Source organism: Protopterus annectens, chromosome 10.part0 (assembly GCF_019279795.1).
Source record: "Protopterus annectens isolate FY-2018-M chromosome 10.part0, PAN1.0, whole genome shotgun sequence".
NCBI lineage: Eukaryota > Metazoa > Chordata > Ceratodontiformes > Protopteridae > Protopterus > Protopterus annectens.
Window position 1 is genome coordinate 1,718,111,646 of NC_056744.1, and position 14,517 is coordinate 1,718,126,162.

Below are 14,517 nucleotides of genomic sequence, written 5' to 3' on the forward strand. Positions count from 1 at the left end.
CCAGAGAAAGTGAAACAAAATTAAGGAAAGCTTCTAACTGGAAAATCGTTAGGCCCAGATGCAGTACCTAACTTCTGGTTAAAAGTACTAACAACTTTACACAAAGATTTAGCCTTGAATAACAATTACTTATATGCTCACCCTGAAAGGGCACCAATCTGGTTTACAGACAAAATGATACTCCTCCTTAATAGTGAACCTGTAAGCCATCCTAAAAATATAAACCAGTAACTTGACTTCCAACGATGTACAAACTATACACTGGAAGTGGTGCAAACATAGTTTATAGTCATTTTGAAAAAATCAGTTATGGCAACAGAAAAAAAAAATCACATGGAACAAAGGATCACTTGATGACAAGTACAAGAACAGAGAAGTGTAAAATGGGGAAGAATTTAAGTATGCCACATACAGAATACAAAAAAAAGCACGTGTCAGCGCCCTGCATTCATGGATAAAGGAAGGCTTACATATGTACAAGATACACCCTACCTTTATCAATTACAGTACAGCGACCATGAGACCGTGGCAAACCACTTTGCAGTTAAGCCATGAAAAAGGGCCAAGTATTATCTCAGGGATAAAAACTGAAAGGGGGGATATTCCATGGTGACTGTCAGCAATACTGTTTTGTCTTGCTTTTAACCCATTACGCTGTTTACCTAACAAATTAGGCTATGGTCACAAATAGGCTCCAGAAAATGTGTTTAAAGGTTTCTCATCTACTTTTTGTGGAGGACTTAAAAGTGTACAGTTCACATGAGGACCTGAAGGCACAACTGCAACTGGTTAAAATGTTCTCAGATGACATAAGAATGTTATTTGATCTTGATAAATGTGCAAAAGCAACATTTAAAGCAGGAAAACTGTAACACCATAAAAATGAGCCTGGGACAAGAATGTGATATAAAAGAAGTTGAGCAAGATGGAGTGTATAAATATCTGTGAATTGATGAAGGATTGACAAAACATGAACAAATACAAATAACCTCAATAAGGATTACTTCGGTAGTCAAAAACTAATGCTGAAAATTGCCTTGACATCAAGAAATAAAGTCCAAGCTATAAAAAAATGTGTTCCTGCTGTATCAGTTTTAGGGTGAATGACTAGCCCCAAAACATATTGGATCAGTTGGACAGGAAAACAAGAAAAATGTTTCACACATCATATAAACCAGTGTGCATCAAGATTATATAGTCACCATTCTGAAAAAGGTATGGGCCTCTTTGAAACTGATTACATGTAAAGATTTGCAGTCATGGGACTCCATACATAGTTGCCGACCTCACCATATAAAAACATAGAGGACGTTTTAAAAGATGAGGAGAACATGTCTAAGTTGATTTCCCTGCTTAGTTCAGCAGAAGCATATCAGTGTTTTGTGGAAATGGATATCAAACCAGAAGTATACAAAAATCAGACAGCAACTGAATGTGTCAATACACAAAGGAAAAACAATATAAGGAGAAGATCAGATGAGAAGGAAAGAAATGTATAAAAAGACAAATATTCTGGCAAGTGCAGAGATCTCCTGGAATAACCTCATGCCGATCAGGATTTGATGCAGTAATGGTTAGGAAGATGGGAACTGAAACCAAGAGATGAAAGGTTAATAATGGTTGCCCAGGACAGTGGGCTACTTACAAATTGGTTTTCAAAGTCCACTGAACATGTGGAGAAAACGAAAATGCAAGAAACAGTCACATATGTTGTTGCTGTGTGTGATACACCTGTGGCAAAGGACCTGTATACTGAAAGGCAAAATAACGTGGCAAGACATAACGTAGCAATACTGTGGTACTGGGGATTGTGCAACACTACAATATTGAAAGAGTTGAGAAGCACTGGAAACAGGAACCACAAAGCATTGTAGAGAATGATGAAGTTTACATCACATGGGATCACCCTTTACTAACTATTCAAAAAATAGATGCAATAACATCAGATAAAGTAGTCCCAGAAAAAAAAAAAAAAAGACAGAAGTAGCATTGATCACTGAAAATGTTACACCCACTGATTACAGTCACTTATATACAGAGAGAGACAGACATAAATACCAAAAGTTTCAGGCAGAAATGAGAACAATATGAAAGAAAGATACACACATAGTTCTAACAGTAGCAGGAGCAACAGGTCTTTATGAATTTCCAGTTGTACTTCGATATGCTACCAACACATGTAACTCCATATAAAATTACAGGAGTCATTTCTGGGCACATTGCAGGTACTTCAGAGAGCACTTTTGGCCAACATCAAAGACTGAAACAGTTCTAACTTCATGAACTTTAATCAAACCCTGATTTTGGAATGGGGTCCATTCCCATTATGGTATTATAAACCCCAAAGACTTGGAGAAACTGAATAAGGAGGTAAAGGGATTTTTGATATACTCTTACCACCCCCATGGGGCAGAAAGCACAGTGCAGACTGTGCCACTTTAAAGCCAGTGACAGAGCATGGCTCTGCAAACCTGATATCACACTACTGTGTATATCCAGCCCTCATTGGCCTAGTGCAACTCCTCCCTGAAGGATGGTGGGGCCATTGCTGGTCTCTCATTCTCATCCTTCCTTAGTTCCTTTAGTGCTTTGGCTTCTAATCTGAAATGTTTACATTCGATCATAGTGAACACAAGCTATCTAAAGTAAACAAAGGCCGTGGTGTCTGTGGAAGCAGTTGTAGTGCTGATGTGTTGTAACAGCATCTGAAGTGTTTACATTCGATCATAGTGAACACAAGCTATCTAAAGTAAACAAAGGCCACGGTGTCTGTGGAAGCAGTTGTAGTGCTGATGTGTTGTACCAGCATCTGAAGAGTTTACATTCAATCATAGTGAACACAAGCTACCTAAAGTAAACAAAGGCCACGGTGTCTGTGGAAGCAGTTGTAGTGCTGATGTGTTGTACCAGCATCTGAAGTGTTTACATTCGATCATAGTGAACACAAGCTATCTAAAGTAAACAAAGGCCACGGTGTCTGTGGAAGCAGTTGTAGTGCTGATGTGTTATAACAGCTGCTACAACCACTCCTGTTGTGACAAGAATGAGAACCTTTCCCTGCTCTATGTGCTGCAGGGACGTGTACGTTACACCAGTGCCTGAAGCAGACATTATTGTGCTGCTGCTGTAATCGGCAGGAGTTTTAGCTTTATATAGTGAAACATGGATAAAAGAAGATTATTTTGCCCCATATGGGTGTGTACAAACTGTTGGAATAGCTAGGGGAGTCACAGGTTGCGTTTACTTCATACCAAACTGGTGCTAGCACACTTTGTAAATGTGATGTAATATAATTTGTGTAAACAGTGTTATCACACAGTATCCTTCTTTGAACACTGTTAGCACTCTTATTTCTAACACATACCTTATTTGTTTATGTCTTTGGCATTAGCTGCCTGCTCGGTGCACAGTCATGAATTACTTCTGCAGCCCTGATTGTCTAGTTACCTCTGAAATGGAACTGGGTCTTTTTCCCCTGCATTTCTCTGTTCATAGACCCTACATGGCACATCTCTGAATTTCAGCTACAGATAAACTGCTCAGAATGTCAAAGCACACTACATACTGTGCATTAGGATATTTTTTAGGAAAGCATTTTAATGAGGGATTGTGGAATTAACAAGTCCTCATTTTACAGCTGGCCACAGTTTTTGCTCAAACTCAAGCATCCATCTTAGTGTTCAGAAGATTTAACTCAAGCATCCATCTTAGTGTTCAGAAGATTTGCCAATTTTGACTACAACTGGGTATGTACTGAAGTTACCACAGCCTGTCTAAAAGAGGTAAAAAAATTCATAAAGTATGCCATTTAGTAGATACAAGGTCTCAAAAGGTTTTCACTCTGTTTCACATATGAGCAAGCATACTCCAATTATAGTGCTGTTCTATGTTTAGCTTACATTTTGCATTTACCAATTACTGAAGTTGTACTTCTGAGCTCTCTTTTCAGTAATTCTAGTGTCAATCTTGCTTAACTTACATCTGTGCCACTAAGCCTTATCGACCACAGTGAACAGAATTTTACTACCTGGAATACCACCCATGTGATATGTGTTACTGCAGAAATGACACCCCTCATGAAGATGGAAGGAAAATGTTAGTGCCTCCAAGTTGCTTTCAGACTTAAATACGTGACTCTACTTGGTTATCAAAATATATCACTTTTCCTAAACATTATACAGACATGATAATGCTATATATCAATATGACCACTGAATTTTGTGCATTGATCACTGTTAACTAATAACATATACTATAAAATGATATATGAAGCAGACCTGAATGACATACCAGATGCCTCATCTACTCATTCAAGACATCTGCAACACATCACTGTCAGTTTACTTACCTGTAGGTCTCCAAGTTCCTTTTCTTTCTTGTTTACTAAGTTACTGAAATCATTAGCTTTGGATTCAAGAACTGATAAGGATACTTTGATTTCGTCCTGTAAATATAAAAATGAAAAGAAAAAAAAAACATAACCAAAAAAAATACATATTGCAAAAATATCATAATCACTTTCAATACTTGGGGAATGTAAATAAGGAGTCAGCAAATACACAATGTCTTTGCAAAGAAAAGCATATTGATACGCACACAGATTGTATAGTGTAGCAGGGAACAGGCAGTAAAATCAGTGTGTTACTTGTGTGATGCTCCTGCACTGGCCCAGTAATCAAGGAGCCTCAATCTTCACCACTGGCAACAGTGAGGGACATACACAATGGGAGGATGACAAGTACACACACAATAAAAGTACAATATCTCTTAAGAGCACACAGAGATCACAGTCAGTCTGGGGTTGGTTTCTCCAGATCCCCAATAAGACTTCCCACTGGCACAGCTATAGGATTACGATCTCAGCTGAGGGGTCAAGCCAAGACCTCCAGCACCCTCTGTGTCAAACCAGTGCTTCGTGTCCTTGCCCAAGTAGCTGACACACACACACTTTGAAATTTGATTTATATACAAACACACACACACACACACACACACACACACCTGGGGAAGGTTGGCATAGGTTTACTAGCTATACCCCCTTCTGCCCAGACTATAAGGTAGTTATCACTGCCACCAACCCCTACTTATCAGCTACTTAAGGCCCTTACAAAAGGGTGACCAACCCTACTATGTAATGTTACTATTATCCAAAGCAAGGACATTAGAGTGGCCTATACAGTGTCACCAAATACATATGCAAGTACACGAAGAGCTTAAATATGTCTCACAAATAGCCACAAAAATAGGTTTAAATATATTTAATAATAAATAATAAACGAATAAGACAATACTCAATCAACACAGTAATTACAGAGTTCAGAATCACAGGAAATATTTTTAAACAACATTGCAGGACAGTCTCAAATAAATACAGACAACATCTTCACTATATTCCTATCTATATCGAAGAGAAATCACTGTACACTAGTTACTTACTATTAGCAAGGCAAATGCAGGTAAGTGGATGTTCTTGCTAGGTCCAAGCCAAGATACAAAATGCACAGACTCTCTCTAACAGGGTGTTTAAATTAATAATAAACATCACTGCTGGGTTAGATTGGATGACATCACTCTCTTACCTGTCTTCAGTTCTCAGGCTAAAAAGATACTAACAGAATTTAACATCTGTTTGAGAAGTTCATATCTCTCAGATGTGCAGCTGCTAGGACGTCACAGAGCAATAAACCACTTTACATTTTAAACATAGTAAATACTTCTCCCAATACAATAGAAACATGTCTAGCTCTAAACATCCTGTCTTCTTGCAGCATTGACACTAACTTTTACAGCGCATCGTAAAGCACTTAATTTCAACTTATTTTCTTGAAGTTTTGTAAGTTAATCTTCTATGTTCCAGCAGGGTATGCTGTGGTTACATTCTTGAAGCTCAGTACATAACATACAGTTCAATCATCAATATTCACAAATGACATAGAATTGTTTACAACACTCCAGATAACTGGGCTGGCAGTGTCACAATATTACATGGAACAAGAGGGACACATTTTATAGTCCCAAGTTTAAAATATATTGAAAGGATAAAGCTAGAAAATTCAAGTCTGCATTGTCACGCAAAGAAATGAAAAGGGGGGAGAAATCGTGAGGAACAAAAACGATGGTCAACTGTCCTTGTAGCCAATGATTTACAAATTTGTGCAGCCTAATGAATGGCTTACAGAGACTAATAACTCCCTCCTATTTCCCTCCATGATTCCCTAACACATCCCAATGATGCATATCTGAATTCCAACACAATATTCTACTCTATGCTTATCTAAGACAACCTTGTCAGAAATCCATATGTCATTTTGTAAAACTGATTTCCTTATATTACATATGAGCAGTTACCTCTCCACATTCAAACTGCAACTCCATGATCTTGCACATAGTTTACAATAAAATAAATTATACAAAATTGAATGAAGGCAAAAAAAAAAAAAAAACACACCCCACAGTCCATAGAAAACCATCAATTATATGATTTGTTTTGTTACAGGGTCAAGGAAGGTAAAAAAAAAAAAAAAAAAAAAGGTTTATATACCAGAAGAAAGGAATAAACAGGGCTAGTAAGTCTCATGGAGGGATTTGTCAGACTGGGGCAAGGATGGTAAAAAAGGGTTTATAAACCAGAAACGAGGAATGGAAGGAAAGAGCTAGTGCAGCTCAGTGAGGACAAGCAGGCGATAAAAGAATACAGACAAAACCAGAAATATTGAATTCAAACTTTATCTTGTTTTTCGTGATTAGAGGGAACAGCACCTCATTACTTAGGACAGCAGGGGATGAGCACCAACACAAACCCCAAATATACATACAGAGAAGTGACTGCACAAAAGAAGGATGTGTAAAGAAACAAGATGGACTGCCTCCCATACCCTTACACATCTGATCATCATGTTGCTGGATCTGCAGATGGGGATCTTCAACAGATTACTAGTTAGCGTGGATATAGCTGAAGATGGCAAAAAGTATCAGGGGATCTACAAGCCTACTAGGCTAACTGTCATTACAGGCAACATCATGTGAATAACCCCAAGGGAAAGGCTGGTCATTTTCCTGCAGGCAGCAATCTCCAGGAAAACATCCAACATTGATTTAAGGCTGAAAGAATGGTCAGTACAACTTGATTCAATTTTTATAACTAGGTTACAGGAAAATTTGAGAGGAGAGTATTGGAACATGATGTCTCCCTGATTTAATCTAGGCTTTTGATGTGGTCCTCCAGAGATAGCAGCATGGGTGCTATGTGGACCCATGCAGGCCGGGGTGAAACAGACAGAGGAACTAAACTGCAGCATGACTGAAAAGATGAACGCAGAGTGTTGTGGTTAGACAGGTGTCATGAATAAAGAACATAACTCATGAAGCACTGGATGGGTTATTACTGGATCCAGTAGTCTACAGTGAGCTTGTTTAACAGATAGTGAAGGGCATACACAAAGCTCTCAACTATCCCTACTTTTGTAGAACACTGCTAACTTCTTATTACTAAAAAAATGTCTGTTGGTGCAAATCCTTTTATTCTATAAACTTTTGAAGTGAATCAGAGTACTATTTAGAAATCATCCCTGATTTTGGGTTCCTTCGATACATTATTTTTTGTTTTTGTCCAGAATTCTTCAGCAATGCTGAAAAGCAATTACAGATGTGATCAGACTCTTTAATGATGAAAAAATGTCAGGTGCAACAGTAAAGAATGGTGAGGAATGGCCTTAAAATGGCTGACCAACAGGCCAGGAAAAAAAAAATGAGTTCCATTACACTCAAATAGAAAATATGCACAATCTGCTAACTGAATTCAGGTCACCTTAGTCAGAGCTTTTTCCCTCTGTACCAACAAAGCTGGCTTAAAAAAAAGTCAAACCTTCCCTTCAGTCTTTCTGTAATACTGCTCACAAAGACATAGAAAAGAACAGGCCCTACTAACGATGGCTATGTTATTCATAAACAGCCCTTTCATCTTAAATGGGTCCATTTACTACCAGTGACCTACCTACTGATGTATTATCCAGACTGCCACCCTTAGTATAATATTCACACTGTTATAAAAGTCCACAACCTCACATTTTAACATAGGTTTGGGCATGGCTAGGGTGAATGCAGCAGATATATCAGCTACTGAGGAATGGTTATTGTTCATTATGAAAATCTGCTACAGAAGCCAGACTCTATTAAAAATAAATTTTGGAGGGCTTTGTCTCCCACAACCCTTTATTTATATATGCCAAGTCAAAACTGCAACATTCAGAGAAAACACAAATATCTCATATCAAAGGTTGTGTGGTCTCCCCATTCACCAATAGCCTTTTCCAATTTGTGTTTGCTTGAGTACGGTATTGGGAATGCCTTCAATGCATGGATTACAGATTTGGGCTGGGTTTACCACTGCACAATGTAATGCGTCTTTACGTTAATACCTGCCCAAAACACAGCTGTACTCAGCCATTTCAAACTCCCAGATAAAATCTAAGCAGGGTATGCCCTTAGCTACTCTTGGTTCAAAAAAGGGCTTCTCAACCTGTAGTATTACTTTCTCCAACTACTAATGCCTCCTAACTTCCCTGCCATATCCTGCCCTGACTCTCATTACCCCACAGCATTTCCACCATGATATAAACCTGAAATATATTAATATTAATGGTAAACTTTACATGTTCTCTCATAATTATTGCTACATCTATTAATTACTACTGTCACATATTGTTATTTTCTGTTCTGTTTTTAATAATGTACACCTTATCGCCTTTCTGTTTTCTCTCTGTTTTAGTCTTTATGAGTTATTTCATCAGGGTAGTACCTGCACATTAGTTGTATCAGCGTACCACCTTGGTATCATAATCAAATGCAAATAAAGTAATACACAGTGTCATGGATATCCAGTTTTGATTAGCATAACCTTCCTGTCGTAGACACACTTTGTCTTGGGATAGCTGCATCTCATGAATCTTCTTTCCTAACATGAACTTCTAAACCTTCACACTGTCTGTTACCACCTTGCCAGCTGCAAACTTCTGTGTTGGCAAGTACAACTTTCTCTAATACCTTCCTCTATGCTCTTTGGCAAAGAGAGTTTTTTCTTAACATCTAACAGACAGCTGAACCACCCAACTCAAAAAAAAAAAAAAAAAAAAAAAAAAAAAAAAAAAAAGAGTAAAAATCCACAATCTTTGTACTTTCAATCTGTGCCTGAAATATGGAATTTCACCTGTACAGTAGTAATTGATTTTAACTAAGCAATGCAATCTTCCATGTGAAAAACTGACAAAGAAAGAAAAACAAATCTTTACATCTATCTAATACAGGGATCATTTTTACTTCATGTGATTCATAAGACAGTGTCCCTTACCTTATACACACTGGCTACCTCATGCAGTAACACAAAGTTGTGGCAGGAATGTCTAGGAACACACAGGACACAAACAAAGGCCTCATCTTCCTGGCAGAACAACTCCAGTCTCCGTCTGTGCTCCCAACAGCACTGCTCTGTTCTCCCATTTGTAGCCCACAGATTCTGCATGTTTTCTTTTTCCCTGAAGTCTTTTTGTTCCCTTGTGTGTTATATCAAAATATATTAACAATAAGCATGATAAACTGATGTCCACAATTTAAAAATGACTAAAATTCTAGGCAAACTGAGCACATTAAACTGCTATGCATAAACCCAGTTTACATACTACAGAACACAAACACACTCACTCTATACTTTTTAGTTTCATTTTCACAACACAGGAAGTAAGTGTCTGGAAGGAGAAGAAGACCCTCCATTTAAAGGGGCAGTGTACCAGTTAGCACATGAAAATCTTGACAATTGTCACAGTCTGTGTGTCTGTTCATTTAAACACCTTTTTTTTATTCAGTTACATTCAACTTTGAAGATCATTGACAAACTGTCACTTAGATGCAAACTGCATTAGACATTTTAAGGAAATTCAAATAAATGAAAGCAGAAAATGTAATCTTCAATACAAATTGTTTCTCATATTTCTCCTATTGCTTTATTTTTTTTTACTTACTAGATAAGTGGGCTGGAAGCAGTGACCATTCTCATGACTCAGACCACAGGCTAAATTCTAGAGTGTTATTTTTTTAAAAGCCGGTAGTTGGATTGACTGGTGTTCTTTCTTTAACCACATCCTAAAGTTAAATGTTTCAAGGCAATAGTATTGTAGTATAGTATAAGTTTTATTGATTAAACAACATTAACAAAACACATTAGGTTACCATCCTTATTCGAGCAGTATGTACTGTGAAAATAAAAAAAACATGAACAATGGGAAATATCCTAAGATTTTAGAGCAAAAACTATTTTCGGACTTTCCCTTAATTATTGCTTAAAACAGTTATCTTTCACTTGGCAAAGCTAAATATGATGTGGTACAACAGGAACAAGTCGTGAGCTTTTATTTTGCTCAAGACCTGTCCTGCACCAGTTTTGGGTATGATCTATTGTGCAAAATCTCACATTTATGTATAAATATCCCACTATGGAAGTTCATGTGGCATCGGTCATTTACATTACTACACAGGTAATGCCAGCAGTGATTTACATTACAACGCAGAGAGGGCCTGCAGTAATAAACATTACTATACAGGTAATGCCAGCAGTGATTTACATTACTACACATTTACATTACTACACAGAGAGTGCATGCAGCAATATACATTACTACACAGACAACACCAGTGCTAATTTACATTACTATACAGGTAATGCCAGCAGTGATTTACATTACAACAGAGAGAGAGAGATAATGCCTGCAGTAATATACATTACTATACAGGTAATGTTGCAGGAATTTACATTACTACACAGTCAGTGCATGCAGTAATATACATTATTATACAGGTAATGCCAGCAGTGATTTATATTACAACACAGAGGGTGCCTGCAATAACATATATTACTATAGAGGTAATGCCAGCAGTGATTTACATTACTACACAGAGAGTGCCTACAGTAATATACATTACTATACAGATAATGCCAACAGTGATTTATATTACTACACATAGAGTGCCTGCAGTAATACACATTACGATATATGTAATGCCAGCAGTGATTTGCATTACTACAGAGAGAGTGCCTGCAGTAATATACATTACTACACAGGTAATTTCAGCAGTGATTTACATTACAACACAGAAAGGATGCCGGCTGTAATATATATTACTATACAGGTAATGCCAGCAGTGATTTCCATTACAATACAGAGAGTGCCTGCAGTAATATACATTACTATACAGGTAATGTGAGCAGTGATTTACATTACTACACACAGAGTGCCTGCAGTAATATACATAACTATACAGGTAATGCCAGCAGTGATTTACATTACAACACAGAGAGTGCCTGCAGTAATATACATTACTATACAGGTAATGCCAGCAGTGATTTACATTACAACACAGAGTGTGCCTGCAGTAATATATATTACTATACAGCTTATACCAGCAGGGATTTACATTACTACACAGAGAGTGCCTGCAGTAATATATATTACTATACAGGCTGAACCAGTGCTAATTTACATTACTATACAATTAATCCCAGCAGTGATTTACATTACGGCATAGAGAGTGCCTGCAGTAATATACATTACTATACCGGTAATGCCAGCAGTGATTTACATTATTACACAGAGAGTGCCTGAAGTAATATACATTACTATGCAGGTAATGCCAGCAGTGATTTACATTGCAACACAGAGAGTGCCTGCAGTAATATACATTACTATACAGGTAATGCCAGCAGTGATTTATATTATTGCACAGAGAGTGCCTGCAGTAATATACATTACTATACAGGTAATGCCAGTAGTGATTTACATTACAACACAGAGAGTACCTGCAGTAATTTACATTACTATACAAGTAATGCCAGCAGTGATTTACATTACTACACAGAGAGTGCCTGCAGTAATATACAATACTATACACGTAATGCCAGCAGTGATTTACATTACTACACAGAGAGTGCCTGCAGTAATATACATTACTGTACCAGATATGCCAGCATTTATTTACATTACTACACATAGAGTGCCTGCAATAATATACATTACTATACAGGTAATGCCAGCAGTGGTTTATATTACTACACAGAGAGTGTCTACAGTAATATACATTACTATACAGGTAATGCCTGCAGTGATTTACATTACAACACAGGGAGTGCCTGCAGTAATATACATTACCATACAGGTAATGTCAGCAGTGATTTACATTACAACACAGAGAGTGCCGGCAGTAATATACATTACTATACAGGTAATGCCAGCAGTGATTTACATTACTACACAGAGAATGTCTGCAGTAATATACATTACTATACAGGCTGTACCAGAGCTAATTTACATTACTATACATGTAATGCCAGCAGTGATTTACATTACTACACAGAGAGTGCCTGCAGTAATTTACATTACTATACAGGTAATGCCAGTAGTGATTTACATTACAACACAGAGAGTGTCTGCAGTAATATACATTACTATACAGGTAATGCCAGCAGTGATTTACATTACTACACAGAGAGTGCCTGCAGTAATATACATTACTATGCAGGTAATGCCAGCAGTGATTTGCATTACAACACAGAGAGTGCCTGCAGTAATATACATTACTACACAGGTAATGCCAGCAGTGATTTACATGACTGCACAGAGAGTGCCTGCAGTAATATGCATTATTATACAGGTAATGCCAGTAGTGATTTACATTACTACCCAGAGACTGCCTGCCGTATTATACAATACTATACACGTAATGCCAGCAGTGATTTACATTACTACACAGAGAGTGCCTGCAGAAATATATATTACTGTACCAGATATGCCAGCAGTTATTTACATTACTACACATAGAGTGCCTGCAGTAATATGCATTACTATACAGGTAATGCCAGCAGTGGTTTATATTACTACACAGAGAGTGCCTGCAGTAATATACATTACTATACAGGTAATGCCAGCAGTGATTTACATTACTGCACAGAGAGTGCCTGCAATAATATACATTACTACACATGTAATGCCAGCAGTGATTTGCATTACTGCACAGAGAGTGCCTGCAGTAATACACATATCTACAGAGGTAATGCCAGCAGTAATTTACATTACAACACAGAGAGTACCTGCAGTAATTTACATTAATATACAGGTAATGCCAGCAGTGAGTTACATTACTACACAGAGAGTGCCTGTAGTAATCTACATTACTACACAGGTAATGCCAGCAGTGATTTACATTACAACACAGAGAGGGTGCCTGCAGTAATATACATTATTATAAAGGTAATGCCAGCAATGATTTACATTACTACACAGAGAGTGTTTGCAGTAATACACATTACTATACAGGTAATGCCAGCAGTGATTTACATTACTACACAGAGAGTGCCTGCAGTAATTTACATTACTATACAGGTAATGCCAGTAGTGATTTACATTACAACACAGAGAGTGTCTGCAGTAATATAAATTACTATACAGGTAATGCCAGCAGTGATTTACATGAATACACAGAGAGTGCATGCAGTAATATACATTGCTATGCAGGTAATGCCAGCAGTGATTTGCATTACAACACAGAGAGTGCCTACAGTAATATACATTACTACACAGGTAATGCCAGCAGTGATTTACATTACTGCACAGAGAGTGCATGCAATAATATACATTATTATACAGGTAATGCCAGTTGTGATTTACATTACTACACAGAGACTGCCTGCCGTATTATACAATACTATACACGTAATGCCAGCAGTGATTTACATTACTACACAGAGAGTGCCTGCAGAAATATATATTACTGTACCAGATATGCCAGCAGTTATTTACATTACTACACATACAGTGCCTGCAGTAATATACATTACTATACAGGTAATGCCAGCAGTGGTTTATATTACTACACAGATAGTGCCTGCAGTAATATACTTTACTATACAGGTAATGCCAGCAGTGATTTACATTACAACATAGGGAGTGCCCGCAGTAATATACATTACTATACAGGCAATGCCAGCAGCAACTTACATTACTACACAGTGAGTGCCTGAAGTAATATACATTACTATGCAGGCTGTACCAGTGCTGTTCCAGTGCCAATTTACATTAGTATACAGGTAATGCCAGCAGTGATTTACATTACTGCACAGAGAGTGCCTTCAATAATATACATTACTACACATGTAATGCCAGCAGTGATTTGCATTACTACACAGAGAGTGCCTGCAATAATACACATATCTATACAGGCAATGCCAGCAGTAATTTACATTACAACACAGAGAGTACCTGCAGTAATTTACATTAATATACAGGTAATGCCAGCAGTGAGTTACATTACTACGCAGAGAGTGCCTGTAGTAATATACATTACTATACAGGTAATGCCAGCAGTGATTTACATTACTACACAGAGAGTGCCTGCAGTAATATACATTACTATACTGGTAATGCCAGCAGTCATTTACATTACTACACAGAGAGTGCCTGCAGTAATATACATTAC

General features: G+C 37.5%; 1 protein-coding gene across 1 annotated transcript in view; it reads right to left on the reverse strand.

Annotated features, from left to right (window-relative positions):
- The window catches only part of LOC122814467 (zinc finger protein 91-like), a 493,609-nt gene extending 483,893 nt beyond the window's left edge, over nt 1–9,716 (reverse strand). The window contains exons 1-2 of the mRNA XM_044087047.1: nt 9,347–9,716; nt 4,349–4,444 (exon numbers count right to left, since the gene is read on the reverse strand). Of these exons, the coding sequence (XP_043942982.1) occupies nt 4,349–4,444; nt 9,347–9,517 (267 nt within the window). The 5' untranslated portion in view covers nt 9,518–9,716. The remainder of the gene's footprint in view (nt 1–4,348; nt 4,445–9,346) is intronic.
- Nucleotides 9,717–14,517: the final 4,801 nt, after the last annotated feature.